The sequence below is a fragment of the Colias philodice genome, chromosome 21 (genome assembly GCF_061535455.1).
Source record: "Colias philodice isolate Cphi_HAF_F1 chromosome 21, ilColPhil1 Martin Lab GWU primary, whole genome shotgun sequence".
Lineage (NCBI taxonomy): Eukaryota > Metazoa > Arthropoda > Insecta > Lepidoptera > Pieridae > Colias > Colias philodice.
This window is the reverse complement of record NC_143106.1, coordinates 10,008,031-10,028,602: the sequence shown is the minus strand read 5'-3', so window position 1 is coordinate 10,028,602 and position 20,572 is coordinate 10,008,031. Positions and strand designations below refer to the sequence as shown.

General features: G+C 31.8%; 3 protein-coding genes across 3 annotated transcripts in view; 2 read left to right on the top strand and 1 right to left on the bottom strand.

Moving 5' to 3' along the window:
* Positions 1-15,016, top strand: part of LOC149479149 (uncharacterized) — a 59,886-nt gene extending 44,870 nt beyond the window's left edge. Inside the window, exons 4-11 of the mRNA XM_089708847.1 lie at positions 9,007-9,150; positions 9,527-9,809; positions 10,428-10,533; positions 11,060-11,185; positions 12,132-12,270; positions 13,132-13,271; positions 13,718-13,915; positions 14,466-15,016. Of these exons, the coding sequence (XP_089564973.1) occupies positions 9,007-9,150; positions 9,527-9,809; positions 10,428-10,533; positions 11,060-11,185; positions 12,132-12,270; positions 13,132-13,271; positions 13,718-13,915; positions 14,466-14,617 (1,288 nt within the window). The 3' untranslated portion in view covers positions 14,618-15,016. The remainder of the gene's footprint in view (positions 1-9,006; positions 9,151-9,526; positions 9,810-10,427; positions 10,534-11,059; positions 11,186-12,131; positions 12,271-13,131; positions 13,272-13,717; positions 13,916-14,465) is intronic.
* Positions 15,017-15,674: 658 nt separating this feature from the next.
* LOC149479148 (uncharacterized) lies at positions 15,675-17,604 on the bottom strand. Its single transcript, XM_089708611.1, has 4 exons — positions 17,367-17,604; positions 17,141-17,291; positions 16,689-16,840; positions 15,675-16,120 (listed from the first exon to the last, which is right to left on the bottom strand). The coding sequence occupies exons 1-4, from the start codon at positions 17,488-17,490 to the stop codon at positions 15,984-15,986; spliced, it is 564 nt and encodes a 187-aa protein (XP_089564737.1). The 5' UTR covers positions 17,491-17,604; the 3' UTR covers positions 15,675-15,983.
* A 234-nt stretch (positions 17,605-17,838) lies between these two features.
* LOC149479147 (mitochondrial import inner membrane translocase subunit Tim22) lies at positions 17,839-19,880 on the top strand. The gene is made up of 3 exons (XM_089708593.1): positions 17,839-18,213; positions 18,975-19,238; positions 19,746-19,880. Exons 1-3 carry the CDS (start codon positions 17,985-17,987, stop codon positions 19,826-19,828), a joined length of 576 nt encoding a protein of 191 aa, XP_089564719.1. The 5' UTR covers positions 17,839-17,984; the 3' UTR covers positions 19,829-19,880.
* The last annotated feature ends 692 nt before the right edge of the window (positions 19,881-20,572 follow it).

Below are 20,572 nucleotides of genomic sequence, written 5' to 3'. Positions count from 1 at the left end.
ATTATTTAATAAATGGTTTACACTTTACTAAGTAGTAAAGTGTAAACCATTTGGTTTACACTTTACCCACACTTACTCTTTAATATGTTAATGAGACTGACGAAATAAAAACAATATTTTAATCACAATCAAAGCTGTTTCTACATTTTTAAAGGTCACACTTATTAGCTTTTTATGAATAGTCAAAATCAATAACAATAAACACGCAGAAAATAAACAACAACTTAGATAAGGAAACATAATTTATAACTGCGTATAAATTATGAATTTATGTATCAACTTCCGTGATTTACATGCATACTAATTTTATTATTAAACATAATATTATATTACATAGGTATACCTACCATATAGTACCATAGGAATTAGTAAAGCACGTTCAGGAAATAAATAATATCAATAATTCATAAAACCCGATCGTCCATAGCAATTATTATTTCAATTAAAATTCTCTACGATTGAAACTAAATTTGCATACGGAAGTTCCTTGTGAAACAAGCTATTATTATTATTATTTCGTCTAACATAAAAGATATAAACTGCCATTTTTAGACATGTGTTATGGGCAAGAATTAAATATTTATACGCAGTGGTAGGTATGTGGGTCGTCTTTTCTTACGTATTCAGATGTTTTAGTTTTATTATGGGTGTTGAAAATAAGATATTATTAACTAAAAAAAAGACGGGTTGCACTCCGGGAGTGCCGGCAGAAGTGAAAACTTGATTATTAACGTTCAGCATGTTTGATATTTTGGAATGGTAGGTATCCGTCTTACGCATGGAATGTAAGGGCTAAAAAAAAACATCCGTCTTACGCTTTTTCGATCAGACCACGTGTCCTGACGCGAGTTTAAGATTTTATTCCCAACGCCGCTAAAGAAGTTTTCACTTCAAAAATGTAAATAAATGTATCATAATTCATAGTCACATAACTACCTACACTTCTACTTGACACCCTCTTTATTGATCTAAAAATACAAGTTTAGGTAACATTAATGTACCTACATAAGTTCATTATATTTTTATATGAAGGTTGTTCTAATGAATGAACTCATAACCTATTTTAAGTAATATTTAACCTGAGCGAATAGCTACAAAAAAGACCAACTCATAAAACTTTAAGATTTAAAAGGGATTCAATATACAGGATGTCCCACTATTGGTATACTAAGCGCGAAGGGACTTGTAGTTTTGCATGTACACTGATCACGTAAAAAATACTTAAACAACAAAATTATATCAAAAATTGTTTGCTAAATTTTTCCTGAAAATCCATGTTTTCTTCTCTAGCTTCGCGCAGCCGGCATATACCGCGCGCTTCTCTAATGTGAGCATTTTGTCTATGAAAACATAAACGATAGTTCACGTGCTGGTGGCAAAGTTGGGCGGGTTGCTTGTTATGGGTGTACATAGAGTTTTAAGAATTCATCTATATGAAAAAAATGCGTCTAGAATTTTATAAGTAGGTATTCTTTTCGTACTCAGCGTATGCAAAACTATAACCTCCTTTGAGCTTAGTATACCAACAGTGGGACACCCTGTATAACTAATAATGGTCAATCATCTATGACCACTAAAATAACGTTTTGTGTACGTGACCAAATACGTAAGTTTTAATAAACTTTGAAGATAAATAAAGACGAGTGATATCATTGAGATCGTTAATTATGATTGATTACGAGAACAAATGCCAAGAGATGCTGCAGTTTTCTTGTATCACCAGCATACTTCCTAATAACATAGTTTTTCTGTAGCATCTTTGGTAGGTAGGTACTTCCTAGTAATAATACACAATCAATTACCTAGCCTTTGTACTGGTGTTTAAGTATATAATAATGTTCCTATAATACAAGTATCTTATAGTAAAATTAAAAAGTCATCGTGTAGAGATAACGATACAAACTTATCTTGTAATATATGTACCTATGCAATTTATATTATGTGCCTTGAATCAAACTCAAAATCAGGGTGGATGTATCAACTCATCTATGTTTAAATCCAGTTTTTGCTACAAAATCAAATAAATTTTAACTCTCCTGAAAATTATTAATAATATTGCACGACTCATGATGCGAAGCATCAGAGAGTGCTTTACGATCGAAAAATTTTTTTCGCCTCATTTTTGCAGCTATTCTTATTATTATAGCCTTGTTAGTTCACGGAATCAAGATATTTTGCATACTATTGTCGAGATAATTTAATGGAGATTAATCCCATACTTTTTAAAAATTGATTTACTTCAATAGAATTGGAAAAAAACACCGAAATAGGTCAAAAAATTTTTCTGTCCGTCATGTGTGAAACCTGAAAACACTATAACTTGTGAAAAAATCCATCATTTGAGTTAAATTTTTTTTTAAATATTCTAATCGACGATTGTAGGTCACTGAATGCGAATGATTAATTAATTCAGTGTCGTTTAATTGCAATTAATAAAAAACGAAAACTACAATAAGTTTTTTTATATTTCATAATTAAATGAGCATTATGAGTCGTGCACTTTTGGATTTTCCAAACTTTATTAATATGTATAACAAAGCAACACTCAAACTGCATGCCTTCTAGCGTCGTCAGACAAAAAAGCTCCAATTAAAACCGAACACTCCTTATGAAATATAATTACCTACCAATCCATAAACATTATGAACCCCTTATTATTTATAGCTTATTAATTTCCAAGTAATTTCAACTATTTATTAGTTACCACAATATGAATATACTTATGGAAGTGTTAAAATTACACTACCATATTATATGAACCGGAAGAAATGCACTGTGAAATAGATACCAGTGTTTTATATTGTTGGCATCTCAATGTAAGATAGATTTCCTGATAAGAAAGTGCATATCTATGATATCTTTACTTATTAGGCTAGAAATATTTTTCGTGCAGACATGATATTTTTTTTATGTCTCAGTCATGGCACGCCACTGAGCCCGGTCGTTTGAGACCTTAATTTTAAAAATTCATTGTAACTAGTATTTTATTCTAGACCTGAATTCTTGCCTTCAGATTTTCAATAAAATGTTGTATTTTTTCGCAAGAAAATTTTATCTATAACTAGCGGTCCGCCCCGGCTTCGCCCGTGGTACATGTTTACGTTTTCTCTACATAAAAACCATCCTCGTACTTCAAGGAATATAATAAAAAAAGAATTATCGAAATCGGTTCAGCCGTTCTCGAGTTATGCGCTTACCAACACATTTTGCGATTCATTTTTATATATAAGAAGATTAATGTGAAATATTTAAACATGCAATTAAAATCATTAACCATATCTTAGTCTTGACATTAGCCTTGTTCAATTGTAAATAATTGTTATTTGAACTTTCGCACGATACTCATTTATCTAGAAACAAATCTACTTCGAACCAATGAAGATACGATTAATAATAACTTAGCCAGTCATTATTCATTTAAGGGCTTGGTCTAGTAGTGCAAACAAATGCATCCTGTCATCCTATATGTAAATAATACAAATGTACTAAGGGAAAGTTGCTCCACTTAATTTTTAAAAATTAAATCATTCGTATGCATAATTTAATATTCGTAATAAGTACCAAAAATGACAATTTGAAACAATTTTCGTGAAAATTACACCGGGTGATTTTTTTTTTATCAGTACACAAAATTTGCGAATACTTTCTATTGATATCTTCAACTTCATGTTTATATAACTGATCAACTTTTACAAAGAAATTTGGACGAAATATAAAAAAAAATAAGCTTTCCATACAAAATGCAGAACTCTATACATTTTTTTCGACCTAAGTTTCTTAGTGAAAGTTGTTCAGTTTAACTAATAAAACGGATAAACAAATTTTGTATATAATAAAAAAAATGTAATGTTTGTGTTAAATGAAAACAAAAAATATTTATTTCTGACTAGCTTCCGCCCGCGACTCCGTCCGCGCGGATGTCAGTCTTCGCGTCTTCTACAGATTTATTATATTATGTGTAATATATAGATTTATATTGATAAACCTAATAAATCTTTTGCTAGCATTCTGATGCTTTATCGGTTGCACTGGATTTATCTCTTTTTTTTCAATCGCTTGAATGATATAGGATGGGTCCTTGATGGGCATCGAATGCTGAAGTCTCGAATCAATCAATTCTGACAGTAGGCAATTTATGTAAAATCTTGATAATGGTCCATCATTTTATTTTGCCTAAACGTTACATACTTTTTTATATATTCTATTTTTAACGAATTATTCACTCCAGTCCAAACAGCAAATAAGCAGACTTCTGCTTCTGCAACGTTTAGTTGTCCCTGAATTTAGAAAAAATAGTCATGATTCTTATCTATGACAAAAGTGTTATTTTTTGCATTGTATTTCAAATATTAATTTTTTTTTAACCGCATCTTCCGCATTCATGTCTTTTGCCGGAATTAGACATTTAACTTCTACTAGTCCCATTTTCCCTTTTTGATATGGGAGTGTATAAAGTAAATTTTTTAGATATTTCTCGTTATAATTTTAAAAAGTTATTATTGTCATTTTGCTCATTAGGTAAAGTAATTTCGATATCAGTTTTAAGTTTTTTGATACCTGCAATAATAACGTCATAATCGCCTGCACATACTTATCGATTACACCCTGTATACAATCCACCATCCACATTCATAATGTTTTCCTGTCCTCCTCTCCTTTACGCTGTTCACCGATACATTTGAAATGAGTAAATCTGCTACCACTGAAGGATGTTTCATTGTGATCAGCAAATTTTCACCACTGTTGTCAATTATTTGTTTTTCATTTTTAATCAGCAATTGGGAATCATCAGTTTTGTTTTTTGCAGATTGGTGATGTACCCTTACAATATGTCGAAAAGGGAAAGCATCAACGAATTATCGTTTTCGTCCTCTTTTTTTATTCTTCGCGTCTCTGTTACTTCTGTTTGTTTAGTTCTCAACACCCACTGAATTTTCTATGTTATTGTGATCTTCCATTACATCTGGGTTTTGATGATGTGATGATAATCCATTCGTTTTAATATTGGTACTTAGAGTTGGTAGACTAAACTAGAAATGGCGGACTAAATTTGTCAGCGCGTCTGTAAGATCAGAATATAAAACCAACATCCTGCATTTATGTTACAAAATTAATAATCAAACAACATGCCGCTACGTTGAAAATGACTAGAAGAAAAAATTAAAACACCTCGGATCAATTTTGGAGTAAACAAATCATTTTCCCCGTATGGGGATTTCCCCGGATGAACTTGGGAAGTTCAAGTTCTCAATACAATTTTATATTATATTTCGTATTTCTCAAATGAAAAATAAACATTTTTGGAACTTCAAAAAAATTATATTATAAGAAAATTTATGAGCTTACTTTAGTTTTAAAGAAATATACATCCCTTTACTGACACCCCGTAAAATAAAGAAATTGTTGCCAATCACCTTTGCAATCTATTTGGTTTCATTAACTTTATGTTCGAAGATAATTTTTTTTCTAGTAGTTACACGCGTATTTTTTTCGTTTATTTTCCATATCGAAATCAAATGTTTAAAAATACGAATATTTGCACAAAACTAAGATAAAAATAATCAATTAACAAAAATATTAAATTTAATGAAGTAGAGCAACTTTCACTTCGGTATGAAGGAAAATCGAGCGTAGAGCACACGTCAGAACGCTCCGGCCCAAGGAGCGCGACTAAAGAAATTCGCTAGGATTTTTCCTTATTATTTTAAATATTTTTTTAATATTTAAAGAATTATCAAAATTAAAAAAAAAAATTTTTTAAAGGATTAATACTCATTGGTCTTCAACCAACTCGAATAAATTAATGGAAAAAATAACTTTTAGCAGTATTTATCAATCGATTTTGTAAGGCAAAAAATGGGAAATTTCATGAATTTATAACGCTCTAATTAAGAAAATCATAAGTTTTTCGGCAATTGTATTCAGCAGTTTTTAATAACGACTATATAAGGATAATAATGCGCTGATCAGATTATGTAAATTGTAATCGGTTGCAACGTAGTGAGTGCACAAACTTAGCTCGAAATGATTTTGGGGGAAAGAGACTTATCTTGAAGGCCTGATTAAGGTAACATAAAGTAACTTTATAAATGTGAAAAAAATCACGCGCATTGCGTATATAACACTAATTGATAAACAAGAAAAAAAAATTCAGTTTATCATTTCATTAGCCGGGAAAAAATTGTCAAATAACTTGTTGAAAACGCAATTTTGCTAGACTGCAGCCTTAACTCTAAATAACCTAGTACTAATATAGTATTATCACAGACTAAAAATTATATTTTTATTCTGTGCTATTAAAATTATCTATGGCCTAGTCTTAACCCTGACTTGATGTTTTTATTAATTAATAATTATTACAGGTGACCTGTTATACTGGCGTAGTTATATTTTAAAAATGTTTTTTTTACGTTTATTATTTTTCGTTTTACTTGAATGTTTATCAATATTGCTGCATTAAAAATGTTTTAAAAACATTCTGCTTATATGTAGTTTTGTAAAAAGCAATATTATTATTTGAGCGTGTGTTAACAATACTTAATTTAATTCTATTTATAAACTTGTAACATTTTTATTTTCCGTATTTTAATTAAATAATAATCCAATAGCCAGAGTTAATAATATTATTGCTTCAAAACAAATTGTTAAAGCAGCATGTCTAGCTGATCTATGCTTATAATACTTACGTCCGTATTCAAAATGAGAAATAAAAGGAATAGGTACTATTTTCACATTCTAGCTGTATTTTTCTTTGATGTTCTCTTTCTATTGTTTGTAACATGGTGTTAATTAAGGGGGCGCATAAAGCAAAATAACCAATCTTCTATTAGATGATACGTGTAATATGCAAGACCAAATCTAAAAAATAAAATATATATCAAACTAGATGATATTATGTTCAACGATTCTGTTTAATCAAAAACATAAAATATTAAAATTTACTCGATAAAAAAAAATCACCAAGTTAGCTCTAATTTTCACACTTTTACGTTTTCTACTTGACATGGTAATACTTATTATGATTTTTTTTTTCATAAACAATTATATTAAAACATTTGCAAGATATTTGTCAGAGCATTTTGTGTAATTACTTTTAGTTTTGGTTTTATCTGCGATAAACCACTTTTATCGTGACAAAATCAAACGTTTATCTCGAGAAAAAAAGAGCGCCAAAAGTGGTTTATCGCAGATAAAACCAAAACTAAAAGTAATTACACAAAATGCTCTGACAAATATCTTGCAAATGTTTTAATATAATTGTTTATGAAAAAAAAATCATAATAACAATTAGTATTACCATGTCAAGTAGACTCAAACTCAAACTCAAACTCAAACATTCATTTATTCAATTAGACTACTATTTAGTAGCACTTTCGAATCGTCATTACATAGTATTTTTAACATTTACCACCGATTCGGAAAGCAGTATCTATGGAGAAGAATCGGCAAGAAACTCCATAGTTGCTCTTTTAAAATAATGTCAATAAATTTACATAATATGTAACTTATATCTAACTACATAATATGCCAAAGAACTGTCCTGTGGTTTTTACGCGACAACCCTCCATGGGTCTTTATCGTCCATATATTCCTGAATACTGTAGTACGCTCTCTGAACTAGTACATTTTTTATGTAAGTTTTAAATTTAGAACTACTAAACTCTTTAATATTGTGAGGAATTCTATTGTATAAGCGTATACCTTGACCCATAAATGAATTTTTAACTTTAGCTAATCGGAAAAATGGCATTTCAATTCTATTCCTGTTCCTTGTGCCATAATCGTGTCTATCTCCTACTCTTGTGTGTAAGTCAGAGCTTTTGTGTACATGCAAAATATTATTAAATAGTTTGGAAAATCCAAAAGTGCACGCCTCATAATTTTTTTAATAATTATTATTTTTGTTTATTTAATAACAATTAAACCACATCGAATCAGACCCCGAAAAATGAAAAGGTTCTATTCCTGAGCATACTCAAGCGTAAGAGAAAAAAAAAGACTCGATTAGTAAAGTATTTCGGTCGCTATCGTGTTAACAAGAAAATCCTCCGCACATACAGACACACGGACGTCCAAGACAGAACTTTTTTAAACTGTTTTTTAACTAGTTTAAATAACAAAAATGACATCAAAAATATCATGAATGTTAAAAATAGTGTTTTTTCTTAATATGTGTGTGTATGTATTATCTTACAAGTGCAATGTATAATACATAAAGACATTTTAAGTTTGAAAAATCAGATGTTTTGCGCGAAGTGACAGTAGTACCCACCTCAACGCTTCGCTTATGAGGCGTGCAATATATACTGTAAAAGTGTGAAAATTAGAGCTAACTTGGTGATTTTTTTTTATCGAGTAAATTTTAATATTTTATGTTTTTGATTAAACAGAATCGTTGAACATATCATCTAGTTTGATATATATTTTATTTTTTAGATTTGGTCTTGCATATTACACGTATCATCTAATAGAAGATTGGTTATTTTGCTTTATGCGCCCCCTTAAAGCTAAAAATTGTCGAATCTATTCAATAACTTTTCGTTTATCAAAGTTCTTTTAACATGAAGCAATCCAACTTAATATCATCTAAAAATAAGAGCTTCACTGGCCACTGGCCATGTGATTGTAGTGCCACATAAATTTAAATCCGAAGACATGTATCTAATTACGCTACAAATGACCATAAAATGAGCGTTAAATAAATCTAATTGTAATCATTACGCTATTTATTACCGCATGTCATTGTCAATTTAATTTGAAATACCTTCAAGGACACAATCTCCTGTGTTTTTACCTGACTGTGCAAAAACGTTCATGTTTTGCAGTGAAGGCACAGTTTGAAACTTATCAGTTTCATCAAATAAAACTTTTGTTTTCTCAAGTATTCGAGAAGAGTTTTATCGTGCTTACAAACTACTTGTATTTTTAGGCTGAATTTTATGTTAGTATAGCGGTTTAGTTTTCCCTTAAAAAATAATTATTTTCATTTCCTATCAAAACTTCCAGATGCGAAACTTTAACCCTAAACGGCACGCGGTATTGCGAGTGGGGCTACAACGGCCTCGGGATCGACTACCAGGTGCTCGCGGGGCCCGCTTTCATGGCGGTGTTCACTGTGGTCGGCGTGGTGCTGGGAGTCGTGGCTGATAAGTAAGATAATTTTTAGTTTTATAGCTTTAAAATTGGTTATGGAAATATGGAATGCTCTATGGTCTGTTAAAACAGATTGTAATCGTAAATTTTTGATGATAGAAAATCAAATAATATGTGTTATTTAATAGTAAGTTTGTTTAACTGTCTATGTGTATATGTAACAATATTCGTAACGTTTAAAAAGTTTGTAAAATGTATCGTTTGATTTAAATAGATTTGACGCGAATGTTCAGAATAAAAATTTTAACAATCTTAAAAATCATAAATTAAATGATAAGTATAGTTAGCCAACTTCGCGGGCAGCAGCCTACTTAGATTAATTTTACTTGCTCGTCTTTGTAAAAGTAATATTCACAAAACAAATCATTTCCAGATACAACCGTGCGCGCATCCTATCCTTCTGTACCCTAGTTTTCGTGATCGCGATCCTCTTAATGGGCACCGTCTCTGAGTACTGGCATCTCGTGATACTCCGCATGATAATGGCGGCTGGAGAATCGGGATGCAATCCTCTAGCCACGGGGATCCTCACAGATCTGTTCCCGGAACATCAAAGAGCGCTAGTACTGTCGATATTCAACTGGGGGATATATGGGGGATACGGGATCGCGTTCCCGGTTGGCAGATATGTTCCCGATTTGAACGCTTGGGGATTGGTAAGTTGTGTGCACGAGGTTTTTTGGTGGTGGTGTGTGTGGGAAATAATTATTCAAATTGTAGAAACGAGAACATACATTGGTCGTTAATATGCGGTTTATAAATTATACAAAGGTTTACCAGAAAAGAATTGCTTAGAATGCGTATTGCGTGTAAAAAAATTCAGTATTTTATTAGCCTGTTTATTTGAAAAGTTGATATTTTTTCGTTCAATCAGTTTTTTTTTTTTAATTGAATATGTCTTTGCTAACCAAGTCGAAGATCCTAAGATCGGTATCAGCTTTAGGCATACTTTAACTTAAAATAACATCTAAACACGTCAAAATTTGTTAAATTTTATCATTGTTATGCACAACCACATTTGTACGAATAAGCATGACAAGGGTTTTGATGTTTAGTTAGATAAGCAAATTAACTACAAAAACGTTATTCTGCATCAAACAGGAATTATGTAGCTTTCTGCAGATTTTTTTTTAATCTGAACAGTTGTTCAAATGGCTTCGTCTCACAAATAATAATTTCAAAGCATATTGCAAAAATTAAAAACAAAACATGCTTTTGAGATAAAACTGGACTGTATTTAATAAAAATATATAAAAAAAACTATGCTATTCCAGAGTTGGAGACTATGTTACTACAGCGCTGGTATCGTGGGCGTGGTGATAGCGGCCCTCACCTTCCTCACCCTCCGCGAGCCGGAGAGGACCACCATTGGGGAGGAAGGTATGTTGTGTAGTAGTTAGTAGTTAGTTAGATTGTAGTTAGTTGGTAAGTAGTTAGTATAAATTTATAAAGAATGGAAAAAATTCGATCACGAGGCGGGACTCGAACCCGCATCCTTTCACGCCAATCCGGGGTGGACGCTTGACCAACTCAGCCACCTGTGAGCCGCCAGAGCGATCGAATTTATCCTATTCTTTATAAATTTATATTTTTAAGCATTTGAATGCCATAAAACCAAAAATATCAATTTGAACAGGTAGTTAGTAATAAGTATGTTGTTAATAGGTAAATTAGATATTGAAGGAGAGTAAGTGAACAAATTACTTTGTTAAATAAAGTTTTTGGCGATTTTACGATATGAATAAATTATTGTAGTATCATCTTAGAAGAAAACAATGACTTTTACTTCACGACCACGTTATCAAACCACGCACTCAAACGTAAAAATCTTTAGAAAGCACATAAATATAACATTTCTCTACATTTATATCCAAAAATAGTTTTTCATATTTTTTTTTTCATCCAGGAACAGGCAATGCTAAATCCGACAGTTTGGAGTCTGGCAAGAAGATGCCGCAAGTGACGATCTGGCACGTGATTGTTCAGCCCAGAATAATTCTTCTGTGTCTGGCTGCTTCTATCAGACATTGTGGTAAGTTATTATTTTATTTATAACATAATTTAAAACGGATGAATCGATTTTTCAGCTAGATTATTATTAAAATGGATGTTGTTAATTTGTTTTTCTACTTACTAAGTACTTAGTAACTTAATAATTTTTTGTATAAGTGGTAATTAAATATTTTTATTTTCTCTTGATAGGTTTAGATGTAACAACTCTTGTCTCAAGTCTTAACATACGTATGCAATAGAGGGTTAACTCTTTTGCAATATAATATGATTAGAATTAAAAATAGTTTAATGTACTTAGTACGTGTACTACCATGTACTACGTACTATTTATAATAAATTATGTACATCATGTCTATAAATACGCAATAATTTTTATAGCTTTGCAGTTTTTTCTATAATTGATTGTTACAAATGACTGGCACTGTGCTATCAAACTAATAATAATCTCCCGCTTCAATACGTTGATTGTAATAAAACAAGAAATACATATTTTATCGATATCGTTTTTGCCTGACTTTCACATAAATATAAATAAAATCGTTATTATAGTAAAGAAACACACAATTCAAAATCGTTATTGCTAGTTTGAAGTAACGACGTCAGAATTTGAAGAACGCGAAATCTTCACTAGACCACAGAATGAACACAGCATAATAACAACTAGATTCAGATGCATGGCAACTTTAAAAAAATCTCTTACTTTTTGACGTGACAACGTCTTATAATTCGATAGAGCCGGCTGCACGCACGAAAAAACATGACTCATGCGGCGTTACCTCGCTCTGAGGCGTTCCATAAGCTTGAAGTGCGAGCGAGAGCGCGGAACGAACGACAAAGAAGTACAATCGGACGTTGTCACGTTCAACTATCGTCAGTAAACCGACTTTACAGACAACCAATTTTTTTTTCCTCATTTTTAATCTTTTTTTATACATTTTTTTATCATATTAAGTATTACATCCCAGGTGGTATGTGTTTCGCGTACAACGCGGACCTGTACTACCGCGACTACTTCCCGGACGTGGACCTGGGCTGGTGGCTGTTCGCTGTCACTGTTGGAATCGGCTCCATTGGTGTTGTTGTTGGCGGTGTTGTTTCTGATAAGTATGTTGTTTTTGTTCTTAATGGTAATTTAGATTAATAAATAGTATTTTTTTAATATGTTAAGAAATTCCGGCGTATAAGTCGGAATGAATAAATTCAGAAAATACATAATTGCACTGTTCAAAATTTATCAGATTCTTAGTTTTTCAGACCGCTCTAACAAAGTATGTTTGTCATGTGTTCTGAATTTCAAACCGAGTACTATGTTTTGATCTTTTTATAGGTACATCAATTTTTAATAAAATTAGGAGGGCGCTGTTTCTGAAATTGGAAGATATCTGTGAGGCACGCTACCTGTATTTAAATTCTGAAATAAGAACCTGAATTCATACAGCGAGCATAGCCTTATAAAACGATTCTCTTTTTTAAATAATTGATAATATATTTATGAGTGAATACAGTATATTATTATATATAATTTACTAGCGGTCCGCCCCGGCTTCGCCCGTGGTACCTGCATGTTTAAACTATCCTATCTCTCAAGTTGGATCGAACTGAACATGGTGTGCGAATTTTATTATAATCGGTTAAGTGGTTTAGGAGTCCATTGAGGACAAACATTGTGACACGAGATTTATATTATACTAGATTTCCGCCCGCGGCTTCGCCCGCGTTTTCAAAGAAAAACTCGCATAGTTCCCGTTCCCGTGGGATTTCCGGGATAAAACCTATCCTATGTGTTAATCCAAGTTACCCTCTATATGTGTGCTAAATTTCATTGTAATCGGTTCAGTAGTTTTTACGTGAAAGAGAAACATCTATACATCCATACATCCATACTTACAAACTTTCGCCTTTATAATAGTAGTAGGATATTAAGATTAAATAGTCATATGTAATTAAACTAATTATATCTTTCAGGTTCGTATCCCGCATGGGCGTCCGTTCCCGCGTGTTAGTGCTCGCGCTGTCGCAGCTCATCGCGACACTTCCCGCGTTTGGTTCTGTTGTCTTTGGTCCGCTGTGGGCTATGATCACACTGGCGTTCTCGTATTTCTTTGGTAATTGTTTTTTTTTTTTATTTATTGGAGACACTGCTTTGTTCCGCAGTTATTGATTTATTGATTTAAATTGCAACACATACAACAATATTTTTTTATGTCAGAGCAAGCAAAGGGGCAGGTGGGCCACCTGATGTTAAGTGGTCACCACCGCCCATAAACACTTGTAACACTAGAAGTGTTGCAGGGAATATAAAGTTTTGCATAATGCAGTACACAGAAATATTTTTGAAGTGAAACTTCTTTAGGCGCATTGAGAGTAAAATTGCAAGATCGCGCCATGGCAATACCGTCACGTGGGGTAAAGTGGCGATTTTGGTATCTTTGAATCTTGCTAAAGAAGTTTCACTTCTGACACGTGTGCTCGGCACACACGTTCTTTTTGTAATTGTATTTGTTTAGTTATAAAAATTTATTTTGTATTAATAAAAAATATTATTTTTCAGCTGAAATGTGGTTCGGTATTCTATTCGCGATCCTCGTGGAGATAGTACCATTGTCAGTTCGTTCAACAACAGTGGGCGTGTTTCTGTTCGTCATGAACAATGTTGGCGGGAATTTGCCTATATTGGTTGACCCGGTGTCAAAGGCCATAGGCTATAGAGAGGCGATCATGATCTTCTACGCGGGATTCTATGCCTTAAGTGAGTCTATGGTTTTAATAATAATTATTTTGAAATGTTAAATTACACAAAATTGACGCTTTATTAAGATTATCTCATTAATTTATGTTATGTTCACCGATCCTTGATAAGTTTACATGCCTAGATTAAGCCTAGATATACAATTATTGGGTAAAATTCGAGTCATAAGGAGTCAGTTACATATAAACTTAGGTACCTATATTAAGCATTAATAGAACAGTATAGAAGAATTAAAATATATCGCTGACGTGCCTGGTTTATAATAATTTTATGTATTTTTAATAAGATTAACTCGAAATGTTTAGTTATCGCATATAAAACTAATAAATACACTGCAATAATTATCTTATCGAATACCAATGTTATTATATTAATATAATTGTAATAAATTTACGAATAACGTAATACCCCAAAAAGTAGGTTAAAAGAAAAAGTATGTATATTTGAATTTATCTTCGATGTGAATTATTTGTTAATCCAAGGCATTACCAAGTTTAGGTTTTCGTATTTTTACAGAATATTTTTTAAATGGTGTTATTTTTTATTACAGGTGCTATTCTATTCTTCTTGACAATGTTCTTCATGGACGGACCTATAGAAAGGGAAGAAGACAACAAAACAGACGGCCAAGACAACAGAGCTTACATTCACGACGAAACCCGCCACAGGCCGACAGCGACAGTTCAAAACGCGCGATTGTAGAAAATAAAATTAAAAGGCAATAAATATTCTTGCCAGCAAAAATAAATCGACTGATATGAGGTTGCTTCTACCGTTGTAGAGATTATCTGTGTGATATCGTTTATCTGTGGACGTTCAATTTGACAGCTGTCATGACATGGCGCGTATTTTAAATTGAAAGTTTGTAATCTGTAAAAGATTTCAATTTTCAAACGAAATAATTGTAGTCTTTCAAAGGAAATGAATACGAAGTGATATTACACCGTTCCTTTATTTAATTTATAAGATTTAGGTTAACTAGTATTTAATGTTCAATGTTGTTATAGTTTTAGTTTTTTTATATTTATTTCAAAATTGAAATCATGTGTTGTTCGCATGGCATATATAGGTATTGTTCAGGGGCTTATAGATCTGAGAATCATGGAAAAATCTCAACTTAAACATTACGTGTCGCCTAGTAAATTATATATATTTCTTTTATTAAATATAAAGCCCCAAAACCCAAATGTGTAAACTGTAAACTAACAAGTGTCTTTTATTTCCAAAAATCTTGAAGAAAATCAATTAAAGTGCCAATAATATTGTTTCCAGTTCGTAATTAATTGTTAAAATTAATTTATAGGTACCTAATTTAGAATTGAGTAATCCTACATCTTCCAGTGAGTACCTACATTTATCTATTTAAAATGTTCTCACCAAAGAATCTAAATTTTTAATTTCCAACCAAAACCATCTGGAAACACTGATACGATTTTTTTTACTTTAGATTTTCATAAAACACAAAATAGGTATTACAATAAAAATCTTGCCCTAAATATTTGTTACAAGCAAAAGCAGTTCTTTGTGATACACTGTAAATATTTATTGTTAAGATTATGTAATTTTGTAAATAAATTATATACTAAAATACTGATTTTTATTTTAACAACTCCCCACATATTATGTTAAATTTATATTTAATTAATTAAATGTTTTAGACAAACAATTAATGAATTTATACCAAAAAAATGAGGACAAAGAAATATCTTTAAAAATAGTGTACCAAGGTGAAGAGAATAAAAAACAAAATATAGCTTGAGGTATGTTTACTTTATGAGAGCTTCCTATATACTTGTACATATAATAAAGATTTTTACTTACAAATGCAAACAATTAATAATCAATAGACTGTAAAATATGAGCATGGACCAATATATATCAAGTGGTCCATGATATGAGTAACATTTTTATACATATTAACATTTATAAACTTCGAGAAGCATATTTTAAGAAGTGTCTTACAATCAAAATATATTGTGAACATTTCTACATAACATTTATACAATTTTTCTCTATTCTAGTACAATTTTTTAAAACTTATATCCACATGAACATACAGACTGCTAATCTAATCGACTGCAACTAATAAACCTTTACTGTTAGACTTATATTTAAACACTTTCTCCTTTCGCCGTGACTTCCAACATTTTGTCTCTTCTTTGGATAGAATATATTCTCCACTTACAACTATCGACTTTATCTGATCTGGAAAAATAAATATCATTTTTATTGTAAAAATAACATTCTATCAAAACTAAGGCCGCCTGTCCATCTGCAAGAAAACTTCCGCGAGAAATGTCCGACAGTCTATCTGACAGTAGCTTGCAAGTCTAATTCCGCATTTCCACCTGCAAGCAGACTTGCAAGTTGCTGTCAGACAGACTGTCGGACATTTCTCACGGAAGTTTAAAAAGTAAATAAATAAATTAAACTCATCATTAATCAACTTTCTTTTTTAATATTTGCACACCCAATCAATGGGTAGAATGAATACTGCTGGCTCATAAGCCACATAATATTGTAATTAAAACATCTATAATTTGTAACTACATTCTTGTAAATAAATATAATTTGAATTTGAATTTATATAAATGAGAACTGCTGTCAGAAGTTCTACATTATCTAGTTGTTTTCTCATATTAAAAACACCAAAATTTAAATCATTCACATGAAAAGCATTGTACATATTTTGATGATACTTGGCAGTTATGTAGCTTGTATACCAGAATAACTCAAGATATATACTTTATTTTGCCCATGGGTTATTACATACCTTCATCTATATCTTCCTTCACCTTTTTGTTTTGTTTAAGTTTTTTTGCTTCTTTATTGTGAGATTCTGTGTGTGTATCCTCTTCTTCATTACATGACAGAAAACCTTCAGAATCTTTGAACAGTTTGACCCCTCCTTTGATTTTTCTTTTGCTGAAAAAAGTGTTAATATAGCAAAGATGACTTCTTATAATTTTATATTATTAATTATTATAGAATACTAGCTGCGCTTCGTGGTTTCACCCGTGTGGCTCCGCTCCTGTTGGTCTTAGCATAATGATATAGCCTATAGCCTTCCTCGGTAAATGGGCTATCTAAGACCGAAAGTATTTTTCAAATCGGATCAGTAGTTCCTGAGATTAGCGGATTCAAACAAACAAACTCTTCAGCTTCATAATATTAATACAGATTTTATGGTAGTTATCTATAAAATGCATACTGAATTAAACTTACTGCTTTTTAGGTTCTATATCAACAAACTTAATGTTTTTGTTTATGATACTAGATATTTTATCGCCAATTTTCTTCTGTAGCTGTAGAGGTACTTTGACATCATTATAATGACTCGCTTCTTCTAAATAACGCTCCGATTTCTGGTTTATTTCTGAAATATTGATAAATAGTAATAAATTTACATTCTGGAGTTACTGTACAATAAGATAAACACAATTTTTAATACCTGTTGTGGGAATACTAGATTTAGATGTATTAACTTTTTGGTTAATTAAGTTTACAAAACTAGTGTCTACCGCTTCTCTAAAGCGAGATAGATCTTCGCCTTCAGAAGAATCGGAGTCCGACATGGCAAGAGAAATTTAAACTCAAAATAAATATGTAAAAGTTCAAGTTTTGGTTTTCAAAACAAACATGCCGCACACACGTGAATTCGACACATTCAACTGTCAACTGTCAAGTTGACACTTGAAAGTTGACACCCTCAATAATCTTGATTATCACCCTGTGAAAACCTTAGGTAAAAACCACAAAAACAGTAGAATCACTTGTGTTAAATATTCATATCCTCAAGATATCCTCTAACTCTTGACCTCATTTCCTTCTCATTTTATTTGGCGTGATTTGTTTACTCAACAACTGCAAATAGACATATCTACGTGCCGTAAAAAAATAATAAAAAAAAAACATTCATAATAATTTTTCTGTCAATGTCAAAATCAGCTGGGGCTTGATCTTGTAAATTGTAATTTATTTCCCTGAGGTTAAAACTATAATGCGAAATTAAAATTAACGATTTGTTCATATGTTAAAGTGAAAACATATTTCCAATTGAGGCCGCACAATGACAGAACTAACAAAACCACCCGTTGATCAAAATCTAGTGAATTTCACACAGAAAAGCGATTATGACTCCCTAGCGAAGTATTTGGTTGGGAACATCTATCGATATCGCGAAAATATAATCATACCAAGAGTATTGGGCCCAGTTATAATTAAAACAAATGAAGAGAAAATGATTGAATCCACGATAGAGAGCTGCCCGTTTAAATCAGTGACCAGTTGTATTATAGGTTAGTATTTTGTTTATTTCATTGAATGTGTATAGAAAAGCGCTTTTCATTCATTCCTGAAAATCTAATTTTTTTTTTTTCAAATTAATAGCAATACTACAGTAACAAAGAATACACTAATATTTCATCTTAATATACAATAAATCTCGTGTCACAATGTTTGTCCTCAATGGACTCCTAAACCACTTAACCAATTATAATAAAATTCGCACACCATGTGCAGTTCGATCCAACTTGAGAGATAGGATAGTTTAAACATGTAGGTACCACGGGCGAAGCCGGGTAACCGCTAGTAATATTATAGATTTCCTGGCTCTTAACTGCGCTGAGCTGAATTATTATAAAGTTTGTGTTTATTTACGATTTGGCGTCTACTGCTAATGATTTAATGCAGATTTTGGATTATTTGAAGTACTTTTCATTTCATTTGACATGTGACATGCATTTAAAGATAAACATTCATAATAAGGAGAAACAGACAGCAACAGCAACTTTGTTTTATACTATGTTATATGTAGTGATATCCCTAAGTATTACTATTCATCAATAATCAATCATGTACATATAGTTAGATATTGTTGGTCTTACCACAAAACAATTTAAACATAATCTAACTTTAAACCAGGAATCTGTCACCTTAATAGTAGTCTATGTGAAATACGACAAATCAGATTAAAGAGAGCCCGCGCTTTACATTAAACCCTGTCTAAAGTTTTTTTGTGGTAAGATAGTGTAAGATTAACAATGTTAAATAATTACAGGCTACGGTCTCGGTCTCGCGGTCGGTCTATTCACATCATCCCTAATGCCGAACATGACAGACCCGATGGCGCAACAGAACCAAACCGCACGAGAGATACTCCGCGAGATGAAGACGTCCATGTTGAGTTACGCTAAGAACTTCGCTATACTTGGCGCTGTGTTCTCTGGTATCGAGTGTTGTATAGAAACCGCTAGAGGGAAGTCGGATTGGAGGAATGGGACGTACGCTGGCGGTGTGACTGGCGGACTTATTGGGTTGAGAGGTGAGTGAGGTTAACAAGCTGAATATTTAAAGGAAATTGTGTTATATAAAATCAGAAAGAATTTTTAATTGTTGTTTGTATATAATAAAACCTTGTTACAAATTACCATTTAAAGTTCAAACACAAATGTTTGAATTAATACACAAAAATCAAATTAAAATTATTTTCCCCTATAGTTTAGAACACTTAAAATAACGAAAATGATACATTAAAATATATAATGTGCATGAAATACATTAAAACCTAAAAATCATTAAAATACATTAACCCATTGACCACCGAGCGGCCCGATCGGGCCGAGACACAATAGATTTTCTATTGTGTCTGTGATCCGAGGACTGACGGATTAAATTGGATAAATCAAACTATTATAATATTATAGTTACAAGTTTACACTTTCATACAAATTACCATTATGTACTCCCAGTTCTTACTTTAGTAATTATTGTTGTACCTACTCAGTAATCAATATGTAAAAAATGAATAGTGTCTTATTTTTTGTTTTAGGTGGATTAAAAGCAGGCATATTTGGAGCAGCTGGTTTTGCTGCCTTTTCCACGGTTATCGACTACTACATGCATCAGCGATAGAATTATTCATTGTTGTTTTTAATGTAAATTATAAAGTATATTTAGTTGATTTTTAATTGGTTTCATTGAGCTCTAATGTGGAAACAGGAAATGTGAATTAAAATTTAAAACTGAAATAAGGAGTAAAGACTGTGTAAAAAGATAAATATACGACAATTCGATTTTCGAATTCGCATTTGAATTTCGAACTTAGAGCATATTTCGAGTGTTGCTGTTCTAAAAATCACAGCCTAAAAAGGTAATTTGCGGTAAATAGCTTGAGGTACGAATAAAAGTACGATCCAGAATGAAAAAATGATATCCTATTTTGCAATAAATTAATAGACTTTTAAGATTCGTAAATCATGTCTTCTTTAAACGAGAATAGATTCTTGATAAAATAGATATTTTAGATTATTTTTAATTTTTTACCAAAATTTATAAAATACTAGTGGCCCGCCCCGGCTTCGCCCGTGGTACATATTTCGCAATAAAAGGTAGCCTATGTCCTTTCTCGGGTATCAAAATATCTTCATACCAAATTTCATGCAAATTGGTTCAGTAATTTAGGCTTGATTGAGTAACAGACAGACAGACAGAGTTACTTTCGCATTTATAATATTATTAAGTATTAAGTATGGATGTATAAACTCATCGTCTCATGTCAAAATGCAATCTGTGCAATTATTTAAACTTTGTATAGTCTGTGGTATCTTTATTTTCACATGGCAACTTTAGCTTGTCAGTTGTGCTTCGCGGTCGATT